The sequence below is a fragment of the Eumetopias jubatus genome, unplaced genomic scaffold (assembly GCF_037043125.1).
Source record: "Eumetopias jubatus isolate StellerSeaLion01/CBP00866 unplaced genomic scaffold, mEumJub1_p1.0 scaffold_9, whole genome shotgun sequence".
Classification (NCBI taxonomy): Eukaryota; Metazoa; Chordata; class Mammalia; order Carnivora; family Otariidae; genus Eumetopias; species Eumetopias jubatus.
The window spans coordinates 88,257,323-88,277,881 of NW_028274815.1; the positions used below are offsets into that span (position 1 = coordinate 88,257,323).

The 20,559-nt window shown below is 51.1% G+C and overlaps 1 protein-coding gene across 1 annotated transcript in view; it reads left to right on the plus strand.

The window, feature by feature from the left end:
* SH3RF3 (SH3 domain containing ring finger 3) overlaps positions 1 to 20,559 on the plus strand; it is a 361,651-nt gene that overhangs the window by 193,272 nt on the left and 147,820 nt on the right. The window contains exon 2 of the mRNA XM_088026672.1: positions 12,885 to 13,160. Coding sequence (XP_087882798.1) covers positions 12,885 to 13,160 — 276 coding nt within the window. The remainder of the gene's footprint in view (positions 1 to 12,884; positions 13,161 to 20,559) is intronic.

The following is a 20,559-nucleotide window of genomic DNA, read 5'->3' on the forward strand; positions in this document are numbered from 1 at the left end:
GGAGGACGCCGGCCCTGGCAGCTGAGTCCACCACGCTCACACCCACGCTGTGGCAGTGACTCCAGAGGCCATTCGTTTGTCTCTCCTTAGTGAGACGATTTGCATCAATCATTGATTTATGAAGTTCACCTGAAGTCTATAAAAGAGACTGCGACTTCCAATTTTGTGGTGATTTCCATTCCAAAGTTGGCCCAGCATTTTATAAATAAATATCTGGCGTTAATGATTTCTGTAAATCAGTATGGAAATGAAGCACCAAGGGATCCCCGCTAGCTCCAGCCGTGTTCGTCAAGGCTCAGCCTGCACCGTGCGGTGAAGAATTCTGCCCCAGCGCCCGCCTGTCCCAGGCCAGAAGTGGTCTGAGCCCTGCGCACCCAGACCTCTATCCTATATGTAGGTAGCAAATTGCAGGATTCGGGAAAAGCAGGCAAATTCAATATATGCATGAATTTAGCCCAAACCATTAGCTATCCTTTGATTCATGCTTGATTTTTTTTAACTTAATAGCAAAACCTATTTAGCATTCAAAATGTTAATTCAGGGCTTGAAGTTTTCATGCTTTTCTATCATGTATCTAAAGTGCCTAAAGCGGTTTATAGAAAACAGAGAAAATTTAGAAAAGGGGCTAATAGGATGTTTTTTCTGAGATTAACCCAGCATGGCAAAAAGATTTTTAAGAACCTCAGGGCCTGTCTGTAGGTGAAAGGACCCTCAGCAGTCCCATGACCCCCTTCTGCTCGTGGGAAGACCAGGCCCACCCTGCCCAGGACCCCAAGCTCAGAGCCCACGGGGGGCTTGGTGCTATTTGTCTCCCTCCTGGCCTGCCCCCCATCTGCCCTGTGACTCCCCTGTGGCCAGGGGCCATGCCCGCCTGGTCTGTGGTGTGCCATCTCCCACACGGCAAACTGTGCTTCTCACATGGTGATGAGGGACAGGTGAGAAGGAAAGCAAGAACAGTCCTTGAGGTGCTGCCCTTAAACCCCGTCACAGCGATGTGTGGGGTCTCAGGGAGTATGGCACCCATCTTTCTGTCAATGGGACAGCTTTTCTTCTTATAACTGACTAATACAGTATCATGATCAAGTTTACTTTGCTAAGGCCTTTGTTTTTACAGAATGTGCCTGTCTCTGTGTTGTGTGATGTGGACGTCTGTAGCAAACAGGTGATGTGCTACGTTCTGACGGTATTATCATTGGGAAGTTATTTAACAAGAAACCGTGGTACTCACCAGGTTCTCTGTACAAGTACTGATAGCTGTTACCTCACTTATCTCACAAGATCCCTCGGAGAGAAGTACTTTATGATGCCCATTTTGCAGATGAGGACACTGAGGCATAGGGCATCTAACATGCGGCAAAGTCAAGCTCTTAGACGTACTGCTGCGCAGCCACCCCGACCCTCCAGGGTCCAGGATTCTAACTCAGGCCTCCCTTCTTTGCTCTTAAATAAAGCTGGATTCTTAGGGAAACTTATTTGTTTTTGCATGGATATTTACAATTATCTTCTTTTTCCCCTTACCTTCTTGTATTACTTTTTCTTTTTTGAGGTGGAGGGTAGCATTAAAACCATAATATGTAAAAAAATATTTAAAGGTTATTTGCTGGTTAGTTTCAGTTGAAGTAGGGTCGGAAGGAACCATCTGCCCCTACTTTCCTTTTTGAAAAACAACAGATGTTGAAGGATGGGAAGCCTTTGTTTTCCTTCCTGACCTCCTGACCTTCTGAGGTGTTTGGAGATCCTGGTATACAGTGTGAGGCCCTTTTGGCCCCATAAAGGAGCCTCTGGTGAGTGCTTCCCTTAGGAACCTTGGTTATGATGTCAGACATAGGACTGGCCTGGACACCCCTGGATTCAGGCCCACCAGTGCCTGCGATGGAGGGGCTGGGGTTGCAGGCAGCAAGGCCTTCCCCTGGGAAGGATCATAGGGGCAGTAAGCTGCCAGACAGAGACCACTTCTCAAGGTACAGACCACAGTCCCCAGCCCAGGGCATGCTGCAGGAGTCAGCCATGCTCTCTTCTAGGTCACCATTGTCTAGGACATGTCTAGGAACGTCTTAACATCCGTTCACAGTATTGGTGTGGTCTTCCCAGAAAGTGGGGAAATGACTACTACTTCTCCGAGGTGGATAAATGCAAACAAAGATCTGGACCTTTCTGGCCCGGTGGATAACCTGTCCACACCTTTCCTTTTTCTTCCATGTTTACTTCCAGGTAATCATCAGAGCACCCCTAAGGGCTCCTCTCCCACTTTGGGAGTGTGAGGAGGCAGGCTAGGGTTATGAGCTGGAAGCTGGTCCCCTCTTACAAGCCCCTTGACACTGAGGAACTTCCTTGCCTGTCTTAATTTCCCTCAGTAATAAAATGGCAATAGTAATTCCTACTTCACAAGGTTCCTGTGAACAATAATCGAGTTATCTGGAGTGTTTGGCATGAAGTAGCAGCTAAATAAATGGTCATGTTATTTTTAGAAGGCCATGTAAGTGGTGAATTGGTGCTCAGGCTTGGAAGTCAGACCCCCTGGGCTCCGTCCGACCCTGGTCTGCTGTTTCCTCCCACATCTGGGACCTTGAGCAAGTTCCTGAACTTCATCGTGCCTGTTTCCATCTGTAGAGTGTCAGTGCTCTAAGACCAACCTATGAGTGGCTGTGAGAAGTCCACGGGTCACACAGGGTGAGTGCAGGAAGCAGCATACGGCGCATCCCAAGAGCTGAGGGGAAAGCGGCCAGTGCTTATGATAAAGGGGCGGCAGGAACCACGGGAGTCCAGATGAAGAGCGTCCCTTTGGAAGCAAGGTGGGAAGGACTCCCAGGACCCTAAGCAGTGCCCAGAGACACGGGGAAGGAGAGGAGGTCACAGCTGAGGACAACACGCTAGACCTTTGCTGGTATTTCTTTCACTCAGCATATGATGGAGCCAATGTGTGCAGATGGCAGGCGGGGCAATGTCCTCACCTCATCCATCTGATGCTACTTCCAGTCTACACTTAGGGGTCATTACTGGTGCCTTTTCTAGCACCGGCATCCAGGATCCTGGAACATTTGTTTGCCTCAGCAAGCAGTCTACGATGATCATTTTTATAGCACCTTCTTCATTAAGAGACAGAAAGCTCGTTACATGCCATCAATTTTATTCTCTTGACATTACTAGAAAATTTGGAAGGAGAGATTTGATTATCTCCAGCGTATGGGAGAACGGAGGCCCCGCGTATGGAGGTGATTTGTCACACAGCACCCTGCAAGGCCACCCCCACACCAGGGCTGTCTCCACTTCCCCAGCTGCGACTTTGACAGTGGAAGTGGCATGCTGTTCTGAAATGTAGCGCACACTCCACCCACACAGAGGGGCCCTGCAGCCACCACCCCCGCCTTTACCCAGAAACAAGTGGGAACTGTGCAAGCCTCAGACCTTGGTCCGTTGCTAGCTTTGACGTTCCATTCCAGGAGTCGGCAGACTTTTTTCTCTGAAGTGCCAGATAGCAAATGCTTTTGGTTTTGTGGCCCATATGGACTGTTGCAAGTACTCAGCTCGGCTGTTGTAAATGGATAGGCGTGGCTTCGTCTCCATAAAGCTTGATTTACAAAGACAGCAGGCAGGATGGATTTGGCCCCAGGGCCATGGTTTGCCAGCTCCTGATCTATGCTAATATTAGATGTTCACCTTCTTTTTCTCCTCCCTGACTTCCGAACAATAGACCTGCGTGTGTGGTGGGTAGGTTTGAGGAACAATTTGAGCATGTGTGTATGGATGTGCTTGCATGCATACATGCGTGCTCTTCAAACATGCTTCTTTCTGTACAAGGTATTAAAGGTGGGTCTCAGGCGACTGAACTAGGTGTTTTGGTCTCTGAAAAATACTTACTAACACCCTAGTTATAAGACTGCCAAGCCTAGGTTTAAAACTTCTCCAGGCAATTCTAATAATCTCATGTTTTCATAATTGTCAGAACAGAATTACTTTTGATTTCCTTTATGAGCCAGACGTCATACGGCATCCTTCACAGTCTGGGTAGGTCATGGACTGAAGCACAGATGCACCTTCACAGTTCCCAGAGTGGCAGGATCTGTGGAGCCCGGTGAGGTCACAGGGGCAGAGGCAGATTGAGGGGAGAGCCTGGCTCGCAGGCAGCAGGGGCGGTGAGCGGGCAGGGGAGGAGGTCCACGGAGAGCTGGCTGGTGTCAGACAGAACACAGGTTGTGCGTGTACAACAGGGTGTCTCGCAGGTGTTGAGAACCTGGTTTTGTTACCCTTTGAACCTTTGCAAGCTCTTGAGTGGTAACATGTTATGAAAATGAAAGAGAGCGGAACTGACGTGGCGGCTTTGGAGGTAGGGGAGTGGGGCACACACTGTCTCCTGGAGGGTCATTATGGGTGCCGGGCTGGAGCAGTTTGGAAACCAACAGGGTGCGGTAAAGCCTGGCCCCTCCAGTGTGGGGCCTCACTCTGCCCTTCAGTGGGTGGGCCGTTTGCGCAGTCAGATTCCACCTTTCCTAGCCAAGAGGGAGGGCAGGCTGTTGCCTCCGCCCAGGGGGACTCTGGGCAGATCCGTCTTGATTTCAGGGAAGGGAGGCCACACTTGTTATTGGTGGTCAGCCTCCTTTACAGCCCCTGGGAGTCTTCTTGTGTGGCTGTGTGCTCTGCCTGCTGGCACCCACAGCCCTGGACCAGGGCACTTATAGAATTCTGGTCAGGGGCCTCGAACTTCGGCTCCCTTTGCTCTCCCTTTCATAGAACCTTCTGGTTTTCATTCCCGACCTTGGCTGTTGAGCTGCTCCCTTCCCTTCTCTCAGGAGGAGAGTGGGAAAGTAGGCCCGGACCCCGTGTGGTGACGGCTCAGTCACTGTGTGTCCAGGGCCCTCTGAGGGGCACAGTTAGGAGGGCTGAAACACATGGTAAAGTGTAGTACTCCCTCACCCCTGCCGTGGTGTGCGTAGATTATCGGGAGTTGGACAACGCAGGCATTTCTGAGAAGCTTCTCCCAGACATCTTTGTCTTTGCAACCCAGAATAGAGAGATTGCTGGCGAAACAGAACGTGGTGAAGCCGTTGTTTGATCAGAATGAGACACACTGTAGTGTTCCTGTGGAAACTGTAAAACCAGCCGACTCTGATAAAGCTGGTGCAGAGAAATGCAGTTGTATGTGGTGAGAAGCTGCTCAGACTTTGAAGGCTGCACAGGTGTCCGGGGGAGAAGGGGCATGTACAAGTATGCATGCTCCCCTCCCCGAGCCTGTGCTCACGGGGGCGGGGGGCGAGAAGCTGGCACCCCAAGGGTCAGTCCAGCTGGCCTCAGCAGTGGTCTTGTGCCAGGCGTCAGCAGAGGTGGACTTTGTTTTGGTGACTGTGAGGCTTCCCTTTATTCCTCTTCATGTGGGTAGTAAAAAGCGAGCTCCTGGCCCTGGTGGGAAGGAGCCTGCGTGTTCCCTGAGGACGGGGAGGAGGATGCTAGAGATCCGATCGTCACACTCGAGGGCTCTCTATTGTATGTCTGCAACCCTCATCAGTGAGAGTGCTGAGCCGGGGCCCAGCCTGTGAGCATGTCCATGTGTGCATGCACACACGTGTGTGTGCATGTGCGTGCATGTGTACTTTCCCCAGAATCATCTTCACTCTCAATATTTCCATTAATGTTGGCTATAAATCTCCCCAAATAGAAAAAAAAAAAAACCCTCCTAACTGAGCTGTGTCTTTGTTAGGAGCAACTTTTTCTGAGACTCGGCTTCCAGAAGACCTTAATTTTGGATCTCACCTTCTCTCTGCTGACTTTGTTTGATCCTGGTGTCTCTCCTCTTTCCAGGGTCACATATGCAAGTGGCTTAGAAAGTGGCTTCACACCCTTGGAAGGGTGACTGATGTTTTTTAAAGCATAAATTCTTTGAAGAGGAGCATGTTGTTTTGAAAAAGTTTTATTTCTTATGCCATGATGATTTTATTACAGAGTTGTGTCAGCTAATTTGAGAAGAAGTTCAAAGAGGCACAGGCCTTCTATGGCATAAGCATGCTGTTGCTTTATATAGCACCGTTCATCTGGAGGAACCCAAGGGGCTTCACACCTTCCACATACAGATGACTCCATCCAGCCCAGAGTCACCAGATGTCTCTAAGGCAGAACAGGGGTTTCCTTAAATCTCACTTCTCCTAACAGCTCAGACGGAGAAGTTAAGCCCTCCCACCTTCTGGCAAATTACCACTAACATCAGCGAACTGACTGCCAAAGTGCATAGAACTGTAGGCAAAGCTGAGAAGAGGGCCTTTGACAAGATCTGGGAAAGGTAAAAGAAAAAGAAAGAAAAAAAAAAGAAAAAGGTACAATTTCTTTTTAATCCTCACAGATCTTGGGGAAACATGAAACTCATGCTCAACACGGAGCAGCTAACAGCCACTCTTGGCTGTAGACAGCTTACATCTGCATCACATGGTAAGGGCTTAGTGTTGTCCTCACACCACCTGAGCTGGGGGACAAAATGTGCATTTCTCTTTTGTTGCTCTGGTTGGTGACCCTCTGAATAAAGGGATGTTTCTTACTCCCCTGTAGCCTACTGCAGGGTCTGGCACATCGTGCTGTTCCATAAATTCTTGGAAGCACATGTATGCAAATACCAGAAAGAAAAAAATATCATTAGAACAGAAGGTGAAAGGAACAAAAGTCCAGCGCCCAATGCAGAGCTTTTAATGAGAAAAATGGAAGAAGGGGCTTGAAGAAGGGTAGAACTAAAACCTGAGAACGTCCTGGTTGATGTGTGATGTAGTGACATCTCTATCACAGATTTGACACATAAACTAGAGGGAGGGGACATTCTGTTTCAGTACTTCATTTAACGCATGAAATCATGGCTTTTCAAGTAATTCTAAACCTGAGAGGGTTTGTGTTCATGGTACTGTCCTAACGGGGAATACGTGAATGGTAACCTCCCCACTGGTGTGGGGTCAACGCTTTGCCTTGAAAACTGCTTACGAGCTGGAGAGATGGTAAGTCACACCACAGAGCCTCTGAGTTACTCAGGATCCAGCTGAGCTCTGGTGAGAAGATCCCCAAGCACAGTGGCCCAAGTAAGGTGAAGTGACTTTTCCTCACGTCACAGTCCAGGGATCTGTTCTACACGGTCATCCAAGGAGCGGGTTCCTCCCTCTTTTGCTTGGAGGGGGATCTTGGAGTGGAAGAAGCTGGCTCACCTCCACTCCCTCTGCCATCCAGGCCGTGGAAGGGAGAATCAGGCATTAGGATTTCCTTACAAAGGTCATTATGAAACAGGGTCCAGAATTGCACGAGCCACTTCCACGTGTACTAGATAACTAAGTTACAACACATGGCCATGGCTACCTGCGAGTGAGGCTGGGAAATGAAGTCTAGCTGGGTAACCTTGACCCCCAGTTGAAACTTGGAATATTCTCACTGGCAAGAAGCAGGAGCAAGTGGATATTGGGGGACAGTTAGCTATCTCTGCCACTTTTGTGGGCCCTGCAAGTTTGGCATGTTTGTGGTGAGGCCGCCTCCCTTCTGTGGCCCACTCACCGTCCCTGAAACGTGCCAGAATGTGTTTCCCCAGTGACCGTCAGCTCTGCCATGTCTGTGGGAGGCAGACCCACGTCTGTGTCTGACTGTATCTGGCTCTGTGTCTGCGTCCAACTCTGTATTTGCTCAGCCTGCTTCCTCCAGTTGTCATGCCCTCCTCCTTGAGTAATCATTGGGATTTTCCCCATTTATCAAGGCCCAGCCACTCTTAGCAATGGGACTTTGGGCTGTAGGACCCTGAACCTCACATCCTGGGAAAAAAATAATGTGCAGGGGAAACTCTTAGCCCAGGCCCAATCCTGGGGTGTTGGTTTGACTGGTCCATATGTTCATTCATTCAATAGATATTTTGAGCATGTGATCTATGTCGGGCCAGGGGTCAGGGATGCAACATTGAACAAAAAATAGGCATGTTATCTGTCCTCCTGGGGCTAATGGGCCAGGGGGGCCCTCCATTGGTAACATGCAGTTAGAAGCTATGCTCAGTACAGGTGTTGCCTGGGAAGGTCTGAGTAAGGGAGACGGGTTGAGTCCTTAGAGTCCAAAACATGGGCGAGTTCTTTGTCCACACTGTTCACCCGAGCTTGCTGGGGGATGTGAAGGAGTGAGACCTGGCCCTGCCACGCCGCCCTCCCCCACACGCTCCAGGCCCCACACCCGGGGAAGCCAGTGCGACTTAGAGCCTTGTCAGCAGCATGCTGTAATGGAGGCACATTTGTCAAACCCACTGCCGCGGTGATCTCCATAAAAGATGGAGATGGTGCTGCTGTGCATGCGTGAGCACCCAAGTCTCCACGGGGTAGGACATTAAGCCCACAGTAAGATTTGTGTGCTACATCCGAGTAATGAGCCATGAAATTGACATTATAAGTTTTAATTATTATTAATGCCTTGCAGGGGTGGCTGGTGTTAATTATCCTGTAGGCATCCCAGATGTATTTCCCTTTTTCTTTTATTTCTTTTCCTTAATGTCTTGAGCCCATAGAATGCCGGCTCAGTGGCAGTGTTTGAATGGGATTCCTCCAGAGGGGAGCACACACAGCTGAGGGGTTATAAGGAGCAGTCTGCGGGCAGAGAGGTAATAGCTGCACGGAAACCCGCTCAGTTTCCTTGGGCTGGGAGGGTCCTTGGGGGTGCTGCCTCCAGGCCCTGTCATGGACTAATTAGGGTAATCTTAGAAAGGGCTTTAAAGATGACAGGCGCCTTGGAGGTCTGAGAGTCCCCATTTCAGAGCATTTCCTCACAGGGAGAACCAGGTTCTGGCTGCTCTGCCCCCCTAAAGAAACCGCCTCTTGGCGTTGTCCCTGACTTTTATCATTGCCCTCAGAAGTATGTCCTGCATCTCAGTTTTGCTCCCTCAGGTGCTGATCTTGGCAGTGTGGGGAGGGTATTCTCAGGTGGGCTGGGCTGCCTCCCTCTCCCCCTTCCCTTCTCCATGGCTCCCTCTCTCCGCTCGCCCTGTCCTTGCCCACCCACAGGCACAGACCAGAGCATGGCTGCCTTACCAGACCATGACTGGGCCAGCCGGGCTGTGCTGTGTGCTCTAAGCCCTGTGATCTGACCTCAGGGTCACGAGATGGCTGGCCCCAACTGGGCGGCCGTGCATGCAAGCCACTCCTGCCCTGCTTCTGCTGCTTCAGACGCCCCTGGCCCCTCTCCTTCCCTGGTCTACCCACTAGCACAACTGCTCTTCTGCTCCTCCATGTGGAGCTGGGATCGGCACCCTTACCCTGGATCTCTGTGAGGCATGCTGCTTTTTACAAGGGGTGTCATGTCAAATCTGTCATTTCTGACTTTCCTCACCTCCAGCCCCACCCATGCTCTATCTCAGGAATAAACTGAGCTCAGCTGAATGAACAAACATGCATAGGACACCTACCATGTGCCGGACACTCCCGTCCTGGGGCTTGGTTTAATACAGACTCGTGCAGGAGGGGTGTGATGGAGTAGAAGCTCCCGGGACATAGAACACAGCCTGCTGCTGCCGGGTTTGGGAGCAAGAGAGAGGGGCCAAGGTGGTAGGCAAGCCCCAGAGGTTCCAGAAGCAGGAGCTCTTTGTGAGCAAGGATACCGCCCCCGTGGCTGGCGAGGGCTGTGGGGAAGGACGTTGGGAGCGGTGGCCGGAAGCTGAGATGAGGCCATGTGGGGGAGTATGAATGCCATGCTGAGGAGCTTGGTGCCCCTTCCTGAGGGTAGTAGGTAGCCACTGAAAGCTCCTGAGCCCCAGGGGGTAGGATCAGCTCTGTGTTCAGGCATCCAGCCTCACAGTGGGCTAATTGGGCCTGAGGGCTCACTGGTGGAGGTTTGCAGTGGTATAGGTGGAAGAGAGGAAGGGCCTGGCCATGGGGGGTGGAAGTAGGCCTGGTGTTTCCCTGAGGGCTCGCTTACCAGTAGGGGCAGTAGGACTTGAGGATGAGTGCAAGGTGGAGGGAGAGGGTGGGCATACGGGCCACCGAGGTACACGTGTGGCGGTGGGCAGGCGTTCCCTGGCCAGGATGAGGAATGCAGGGTTGGAGGCTCCCGGGACAGCTGTGGGATGTCCAGATCAAGAAGTTGAGCAAGCGATTAGATTGGAACGAAGTCCACCACTTGGAAGGGATGTTGGAAGCAGAGAGAGAGGCAGGCAGAGTTGGGGCCATGGAAGGTGTTGGGCTGACCAGGAGGCCTGGGGCCACGGTGCCCAGACAGGTGGCGCCAGGCCCATTCTGGAGAGTCAGTGAAAGACCAGGTCCCCTGAACATCAGCAGTACGTGCCTCTCAGGAACTGGGAGGACACACTACTCAAGAGCACCAGCCCCAGAGCCAGGCCTCCCACATGGGAAGGGCCTCAGTTTCTTGTCACCACACCCAGGCCCTTTGCTGCACCCTGGTAGTTGGGGTCCAGGATTGCACAGCATGCATAGGAGTGTGCTGGCGAGTGGCATCTGTGTCGACTAAGCCGGCAGAGCTGGTGGCGGGCAGGCCAGAGCAGGAATGCCAGTGACTCCACTACACGGGGAGGATGGGGAGGTGTGAATGTTCAAGCAGCATGCAAGTGCACAGAGGGGTGCAGAGCCCATCGAAGCAAAGGTGCAAATCTGGCCTTTCTTGCTCTCCTTTGTTATGAAGAGTAGCAAATTTACCAGCAACCTCAAGTGTCTGTGGGTCTCCAAACATTGCCTTTGATCACTCCCCACTTGGTCTGGGGGTGAAAGGAAGTGGGGCCGGTGGCAAAGCAAAGGCCTGTCATGCACCGAGCTGAAGCCCATTTTCAAGTTGACAGCAGGTTCCTTCCTTACTGTCCCTCTTGCCTCTTATCTTGATGGGTGTCTCAGCCTCTCCTGTGCTCGGTAGTGACAAGAGTCCCATCACGGAAGTCAGTGTTATATTTAACTTCTAAAGTTGTGATAGACTAAGTTCAAATAGAACAAGAAAGCTACCCTGTCTTTTTGTAAATTTAACCTCACAGGCTGGGGCAGAGTTTCTCAGCTTCGGCACTATTAATGTTCTGGGCGGGGCAGTCCTTTGCTGTGGGGGCTGCCCCGTGCACTGCAGGACGATTAGCAGCATCCCTGGCCTCTACACATTAGAGGCCAATAGCATCCCACCTCCCAGCTGTGACAAGCAAAAATGTCTTCACACATTGCCAGATATTCCCTGGGGGACAAAACTGTCCCTGCCTGAGAACCCCTGGGCCAGGGGCCGACTGGCCTTTGTGTGTCCAAGGTCCTTCGGGTGATTCACAGCCGACAGCCCCTTCCATTCTTTTCTGATCACAGTCCTTGTTCTGCAAATCACCACTTTGCCTCAGCCGTCTGAAATCAGGGCCTGTTACAGGCTATTGTGCTTATGGTACAAAGCTAGCCAGGATGAGTATTACTGGAAGCAAATTGATTTTTTTTCCTCATTGAGTTCTGCAACGAAAAATCCTCTGGTGTTACTATTTAATTGGTTAGTGGTAGCTGTTTGTCAATTTGCCAGCAGGTTCTCTCTTAACTGCTGTCATTTGACATTGCTGAAACATAAATGCAGAGTGACTGAGTTGCCAACATGTTATTAAGTCCCCTACAAAGAGCTTTTCGATGTACTACTGCTGCAGGCTTTTGTGATTCTATTGATTGATTCGAATACTAAAGAAATCCTTGGCATAGACAGCCCTGGTGAGAAAATGCAGCTTCTGTCAGGGAAATTGTTGGGTATTGCCACAGGGACAGTGGTGGGTTTTCCTTTGGTTTTCCTCTGGCAGAGACTTGGCCTCTGACAGAGCTTACTCAGTTGATGGGTATTGGCCACCCATACAGAAGAGGAATAGAAACCCAGGCGGCCACTGGTCTTTATGAGACAGGTCCAGTTAAGTTGAGGAGCCCGGGAAGTGGATGGTGACGTCAAGTTTCAGGGTAGTTCAACAGACTCCTTATTGCAGAAGAGCAAATTCTGTTTTGGTTTCAGAACTAGTCATTCACCATTAGAGACCAAAGATGGCAGATCAGTTTTAGAAAGGTTGGCTAATCTTTGACAGGATGACAAGAACATCCCATGACATTGAGAGGATACTATTTTATGGTCTTGAAATTGTACTTCTGGACCAGACTGCCATATGCATCAAAAAGCTATTTGTCATTGGTATGTGTATGGTGGGGGGTGTGTTGTGACAGCCAGGGACCACTTGTTGGAACTCCTAGTGCACTGGGGACCAATGTCCCAGGGGTGGCCTCCACCTTCCATGGCCAGACTGTCCCTCTGGGCTGGATGTCACAGGTGTATGCCCTTGGTTTTAAGGCTATGAGTGGGAACATCCCACAGTAGGTGTGGGTCTGTCCCCTTGACCTGAGAAGCCCCTTGACATGTGTTCTGAGTTGCTGTGAAGGTTCGGAGATGAAGTCAGGAAAATGTTATTGGACAATAATTGTTGGAAGTCTGGCAGCTAGAATAGCACACAGTGGAAGACACTTTAGCACAGAGCAGTGGATGAGAATATCAGAGCCAGCCCACCTGGGTAGGGATTCCGCTATCCTTACGGGGGTGGGGCTTTGCGCCAGTTACTTTCTCTTTCTCCGTGCCTCACTTCCCTCACCTATAAATGATAGTAATTTAGCTTCTGTTCCAGACTCCTTTTCAGCAGAGTGAGTTGGTTCCTGTGGACAGTCCAGGACCATGCTTGGCCCCCCTCTCACATGCACTATTTGAGGGGGGACTGCCATTATGGGGACCGTTTTGTCTCAGCAGGGCCATGGGCTTGAGTATCCCCATATAGGGTGTCTGTTCTTTTGAAGTACTTACTACTCTGGAACATTCTGTACGTGCCCACACAGCACAGGAGCCCCCCATCCCAGACAGATCTAACGGGGCAGCAGGAAGGCCACGCTGAGTAACCAGGTGCTATGTTTTGCTTTCAGACTCTTTCCCAGCTTCCCTATGGGAAGGCACTCTACAGTTATGAGGGGAAAGAACCCGGCGACCTCAAGTTCAGCAAGGGCGACATCATCATCCTGCGGCGCAGGGTGGACGAGCACTGGTACCATGGGGAGCTGCACGGGACGCATGGCTTCCTGCCCGCCAGCTACATCCAGTGCGTCCGGCCCTTGCCACAGACCCCGCCCCAGGGCAAAGCACTTTATGATTTCGAGATGAAGGACAGAGACCAGGACAAGGACTGTCTGACCTTCACCAAGGTAAGGGGGGCCCCTGTGAACATTGTCACCCACCCTCCGTTTGAATCCTGGCTCCTCCCGAGTGCCCAAGCTCCTCCCCATTGTGCCTCAGTAAGTGGGGAGAGCAGTTATTCCTACTTCCTGAGTTTTTGTTGAATGGAAGGAGATGGCACACAGCCCGACACATAGCTCCACCCAAGAGCTGACAGGGCACTCGCTGGGTAACAGGTGCAGGACCCTCTGTCACCTAGGTGAGTCATGGTGTCTCTCCGTGGCAACTCAGGTGCAGAGGAGTGAAGTCTCTCCAGGACTGACAGGCCCTGGGAGAGGGGGCTCATCAGAGGCGGCTGCTGCAGAGCCCCCTTCAGCTCACAGGGAAGGGATGGTAGGGCCCAGAAGCCAGCGTGCTGCAGCCCTGTGCTCTGGAGCACCAGAGGGCACAGACACGTGTGCTTAGGGCCAGGTCAGTCTTGCAGAGAGGGACCTGGGCCGGTGACAGACTAAATAGCATTTGTCGGCAGAATTGTCCTAGCATTGCCCAGTGAGATGTGGAGGGGCCTGGTTTCTGGCCATCCCGGGCCTCCGTAATTGTCAAGTGTAGAGAGGACTGAGGTGATGGCCCTGTACACCCTGATGGTCCCTCACCAACTACAACCGACGGGCTCCATTCTTGTCTGTGGGTGTCCCTCCTTCCTTGCTTCTACTGACAGACTCCTCCCAGTGCTGGGCAGGGTCGGGGCCCTGGAACACTTACCTCTGCCCAATTCAGTAACAGCAGTGGCCCTTGATAACTTTACCTAACCCATCACGCTTTATCTCAACTGTCTTCCTGATGTTGGAGCCCAACCTCCAAGAGGCACAGTCACTTACCGGAGGCTGGTGGCTCGGGCCTCTCCTTCTGCCTTCCATCTTCTGTTTCCTGTCTGTCCTGCTCCCCACTCCGCACCCCCTGCCTCACGTGCATGCCGTTGTAAATAACGGTTGTAAATAACAGAGCTAGAACTCTGAATCTCTGAATTCAAGCCCACGTCCTTCCCACTTCTGAGAGGCCATTGTTAGTCTCCCTCTGCCCCATCTGCTCAGTGCAGAACTTGGCTGTGCTACGGAGCTCTCTGGAGGGCCGCTGGAGTACAGTGCACACCATTTTTGAGCACAATTGGCATGTCCTGTGCATGGCTGCTATTTATGTCTTGTTCCATTGTTCAGACTGACAGTGAATAATCTATTTTTCATTCACGGATTCAACTCTTTCTTCCTTCCTTTCATCAAGGTGTTCTGATGCTAATTCCGATTGTCATCTGGCTGATGCAGTTTCCCAGGAAGCTGCAGCCAAACCTGTCCCCCCTTACCCTCCCCTTCCCCCTCTTCCTCTCTGGCTCTCTCAGTCTGTGGCCTGGAGTGACAGGCTGCCTGGAATGCAATATCAGACAGAGCCCCCACTTTGCTCACTTCTCTGTCCAATGGACTCTGGAGAGCCTCCTCTGAGAGAAGAACGCCCTGGGGACCTGTGACGCTCTGTGCTATCTCTTATGACCAAGAGCAGGGACCCCTCTCGACCTCTCGGGTTCTGGTTGGGCTCTTGCTAAGGAGACAGACTCTGTTATGGCTCCAGGCTTCTCTGAGCTCAGCCGGCTCCAGGAACAGACACCGCCATCCTCAAAGAACTGTGTTGGAGGAGGCTCTTCAAACCAGGAGAGCTCAATTTGCACTTACCACCACAGAGGGCTGGAGAGCCCAGCTTCCCCTGGCATAAGCAAAGGCCTGCCTTTCCCACCACCATCATAACCTGCTGTGTTCTACAAGCCTCTGCCTGGGACATTCAACTCCAGGGTGAAGCCCAGAGCCCATCAGACAAGAGGATAGAGAGGCATTTGTCCACTTACCAACAAGATGTACTAGCCTCCAACTCTGCTAGGCACCATGTTATACCCAGGGGCCAAAGACAGACCTGCTGCCCTCCGGAGCCTCAAGTCTGGTGGGAGAGAAAGGCAGTAGCAAGTCAAGAAATAAGTGTTCCAGAGTCAGCCTCAGAGAACAACCCTGGTCACCCGGAAGCTGGAGTAGGCATTTAGTAAGGGTTCCAAAATATTCAATGATAGCCCTTTGTGTTTGGCATTTCAAAAGAAGCAGTAAAGTAGTCCTCATGGGGAAAATTAGAACTCAGGCTTTCTTAGACTCATTCTGTGGTTGGCTCGTTCTTACTTGGAATTAGGTTGGGGGTACCACAACTGTGTCTGGGGTGTGAGCGGGCATCACTGTTGAGGTGTCTGTGGTCATGAGGGCTTCTGGGGAGATAGCATGTGAGTTAAGATTGAGGAGCAAAGGCACCAAGCACAAGAAGGTCTGTGGGGGTGGTCTCTGGCTACAGAATGTGGCTGTTCCCACAGGAAGCCAGGTAGGAAGTGTGTATCTCAGGGCGTTTTTCAAGGACTTTTTTTTCTTGAATCCTGTGGATTAATGTGGAGAGTTAGAGACCCGTGCACATGATTCCCACCGAAAATTGTGCTGTGACATCCATCCCCTGCCATGTTCACATAACCTTTTTAGGAGCACCCACTTTTGCCCATCTGCTTGGGTTAGGGCACAGGCACCCCTACCAAGCCCCTGTTCTCTCTGCAGCTCTTACCTCTAAATTTCTTCCAACAAAGCCTCTGAAGGACATGGGTGAGGAATCATGCCTCTCTCCTGCTCCATTCATATTTCCTCTTGCCCACACCGCTTGCCTGACATTTCCCTTCCATGTGCATCTGACCAGCTCATTTGTTCCCATGCTGGGGACACTGGTTCCATCTGACAACCTCCGTTTATATCACACCTCAAGTGACTCTGGGCTTGGCATCACTCCTTCAGACCGGCTTGATTTTGCCTGCATGGAATGCTTTGCTGTTTGGAAGTATTCCACTCTGGAGTCAGCAAGGGATGAGGGGTCTCTAAAATCCATGGATGATGCTCACTTACCTTTCAAAAGCATCATGGTGATGGGATTGATCGGGTTTAAAAAGGCAGGAGGCAGGTGGATCAAAGCAAGATTTTTTACCTTCGGCATTGGCTTTTGAACGGTCCTGTTAAAACTGCATTAATCAGAGCCATTCTAAAACCAAAGTCCTTGCTTCATTTAAGAAGAGAATGAATAATTACTTTTGGTAAAGCAGCTATAAAAAGCATATTTTAGAGCTTCATAGTCGTCCCACTCCAAAAAGCGTGGCACGTGCAAATGCCAAGACTAAAGGAAAGAAGTGCCCTGAGCTCTCTGCCGGCTGCGCTCTCGCAAGCTCTCCCATGGGGCATTGATGCCTTCCGCCCTCCACATGCACAGAGAGGGAATGGGTTTGCTGGGGAGGCGCCCTTGTGTAGGGACTTCTCAGGTATCCCACAGGTGACCTTGGGGAAACATTTCACTTTGCCAGGCCCCCTAATCTTCAGGGTCAGGACACAGATCCTACAGGGGGTGCCAGGGGCCACCTGCTTTCTTCCTGCTTCAGGAAAAGATGAAGTTCAGTCAGATACTTATCACTTTTTATGTTAGTCCAAAATGCTCACAGGAAAACAAACACCCTTCCTAAGTCACATACTACTTGGAGAGATGAGAATTTGGCTAGTTAGCTAGACCGTTATATTTCTGGTGGCTAAATCCCTCAGGGTATTGCCAGGGGGTGTGAAATCTCAGCCTCTGTGTCAAGACTGTTGTCCCCATCGCTGGGCACCCAGGCCTGCTGTGTCATCTCTGCTTCTTCCTGAGGGGCACTGGGAATGCTTTCAGGACTGGAAAGACTCAGGAAGCAAAGCGGGATAAGCCTCAGTGCAGTGCTCTACTCAGGCTACCCTCCGAAGTTACCAGAGAATCTCAGTCACCATTGTGGCTCCTGGCTCCTGGTTCCCTCCTTCCAACCACCTCTGAGTCCTGCTTGGCCTGGGTGGAGGAGGCACCTGGCTAAGGTGACAAACCCCAAGCATGAGCACAGAGGAGGTGACAGGGAGCAGAGTGACAGCCTGGAGGCTGCTGAGTAGTGTCCTTGCCCACCCGCACCCACCTCCCTCCCAGGCTCACTCCACTTGTGGCTACCCTGGCCTCCAAGCCCCTGTCCCTCCATCCTTTTGGCTCCCCCAGGGCCTCTTCAGCTCTTCCCACAGCCTGAGTGCCCTCCCCACTTGTCTGCATATCCCTCAGAGTAGCCCCTGACCCCTGAGTGATGGAACCTCCCCACCCACCACTCCACACCCCCATTTTCTCCTCCTGAGAAGGTAGTGTGTATATTTACATGACAGTCGTCTGTCTCATGGCTGGAGTGCTGGCTTCCTGAGTGTGGCTATTCTGCATTTACCAAGTGCCTATCCCCATCTTGGGACAGTGAAGGGCACATAGGACTTTGAATACATATTTGTCAGTGAGGCTGGGTGCAGGCACTCTGCCTTGGCCTGGGCAAGAGGTCAACTGCATTTGCTATGGGAAGTGTAAGTTTATGTTTGTCCAGCCTCCTTGTCCATTCATTCATTCATCAGATGTTTATCAACGCTGGACTGTGTTCCAGGTGGGCCAGTGGGTGGGAAGAGTCCCACCTTCAAGTGCTCACGGCCCACAGTGGGCACACCAGGAGAGGGAGCATCACAGCACCTGAGCCTCTGTCCTACTGGAGAGTGTATTGTGTGCCTGTGGTGTGTGTGTCTGTGGTGTGTGTGTGTCTGGGGTATGTGTGAGTGTGGTGTGTGTGTGCCCATGGTGTATGTGTGGTGTGGTATGTGTGTGGTATGGTATGTTCAAGTGTGGTATGTGTATGGTGTGTATGTGTGCATGTGGTATGTGTGTGAGTGGTATGTGTGAGTGTGGTGTGTGTATGGTGTGTATGTGTAAGTGTGGTGTGTGTATGCTTGTAGTATTGTGTGGTGTGTGTGTGTGTTATGTGTGTGGTGTGTGTGTGTGTGAGTGTGGTATGCGTGTGCATGTGGTATATATGAGTGTGGTATGTGTGTACCTGTGGTGTGTGTGTGTGGTGTGGTATGTGTGCATGTGGTATGTGTGTGTGTGTTGTATGTGGTGTGGTGTGAGTTGGTATGTAGTGTGTGTGTGCATGTATGCAGTGTGTGTGCATGCGTGTGGGGTGTGTGAGTGTGGTGTGTGTATGATGTGTGTGTGTGGTATGTGTGTGGTGTGTGTGAGTACGGTGTGTGTATGTGTGTGTACATGTGGTATGTGTGAGTGTGGTGTGTGTGAATGTGGTACCTGGTGTGGTGTGAGCTGGTATGTGGTGTGTGTGCCTGTGGGGTGTGTGTGTGTGTGTGTGTGTGTGTGTGTGTGTGTGTGTGCAGGCATGTGGGATGTGTGTGTGCAGTGGGGAGATCTGCAAGCGCTGAGGAGGGTGTGACATCTGACCTCTGGCCTCTCCACTTACACCTGGACCCACCCTGTGGCTGCAGGCGAGACCCCCAGAGACCTGCCTCTCTCTCCTGCAGCGTTCCTTTCTATGAGTGGTTCCAAGCCTCTGACAGCTTCTGGAATTGAGATGGGGTGTGCGAGACAGGACAGTCTTGGTTTCTGGAACACCATGGCTCCCAGTGTCCTCAGCAGGACAGCAGAGGGTTAATGGCAGCAATGACTCCATTAAGAGCCTCACCTAGAACTGCCCAGAGGAACGATTTGTGTTATTTCTGCAATGAAAGGCTGAGGGAGTTTTTGAACTTTTCCCTTTTTAATTTCCCTTCTTTCTGAGGAGTGGTGATTTGGGCACTCTGTCTGTGGCTGGCTTGCATTCTGACAGGAAGGGCTCAGTGACAGGCACAGGTCCCCAGTCACGCCACAGCGTGAGGTGGCTACGGCCGTGGCCCGCGGAGCAGGCAGCCAGCCCTGAAGGGATGAAAGGAAAGGCTCCTTCTCGTCTGCTTCCCACCGCTTCTCAGAAACCACTTGAGTGCGGGTGAAGGGGGAGTGGACGCATTCAAGTGGCTCTCCAGGAGGATCTGCTTGCTCTTCCTGGCCCTTCAGGGACATTTCTAGCTGCTTTATATGTGCTATTGCCACACCGCTCAGTTAGGAGAGTAAAATAGTAGGCCCTCGGAGGTTGGTTCATCCAGACTTGCTGAAGGAACTCTCCAAGGTTTCCAGGCTGAGCCCGATGTGTGAGCAGTGACATCTATTGAATTGTATTTCTGAAATGGTTTTGAAGGACAGGGTGCTGGGCTAGTCATCTTCAGTGGCATCCAGAGAGCTTCTGTGTGGGCACAGATGCGCCACCCTCCCTGCGGGCCACGAAGGTGGAGCTTCAGTGCTCTGCTCCACAGGTTCTGTTCTTAACAGAGCCCATCTGCTTGCAGATCTACTTTTCCGCAGGTAGGAACAAATGCACAAACTTTGGGCAGGTTAGTTAAATGAAATAGAAATGCAGTTTGAGGGGTGCGAAGGTGGCTCAGTCAGTTAAGCAACTGACTCTTGGTTTCAGCTCAGGTCATGATCTCTGGGTCATGGGATCAAGCCCAGCATCGGGCTCCATGCTCAGTGGGAGTCTGCTTGAGATTTACTCTCTTCCTCTCCCTCTGCCCCTCCTGCTCTGCGCACTCTCTCTCTCTCTCAAATAAATAAATAAATCTTAAAAAAAAAAAAAAAGAAATGCAGTTTGAAGGCCCCTTTTAGATGGGAGGCCTACCACGATACCTGAATCCTTTGCAAATGTATTACCCACTGAGCCTTGAGAAGAAAAGCAATACACTTTTTTAATAACCATGCTATGTTCATAGCCCAGACTTACCGTCACTTAGGGCCACCCTGAGACCACCTGAATGCAAAGGAGAGCCACTATCATATGACACTGGCATTTGGTGTATTTTCAAAGCTTGGAAATTTGAGGGAAGTGGGAAAACGGCATATGGAATTACACTGCCCCCCAGCGAGTAACGAGCATCTTACATGAAACATGTGAATGAAACTGAGCCACGCATCTGAAAGTGAAAGTGAAAACTTTCCTCCATAAAATCCTCGCATGCTGCCATATTGGCCCCAAACTTGTGTGCCCCTCCTGACTATCAGTAGTGTCTAATTAGATTTCGTTTACTCAACTACATCAGGCAACTCCATAAACTCGTGCTTGCAGGTCAAATCCTATCCACCCGCTGCCGTTTGTATAAATAAAGTTTTATTGGCACATACCAAGACTCCTTCATTTACATGTTGTCTCTGGCTGCTTTCATACTAAAACAGAAGAATATGTGACAGAGACAGTAATAGCCTCAAAATCCTGAAATATTGGCTGTCTGGCCCCTTCTAGAAAGGTTTGCTGACCCGTTACATAGAGTACAGCACTATGGAGGCCAAGCACTCGGTGGTTCCTTGTGCATCCCACTCAGCATGGCTTTGTTCTGAGGCCACTGGCAGCCCACCTTGTCGAGTGTGACATGCAAGGCCACCATTCTCTACGAAAGAGCAACTGAAAAC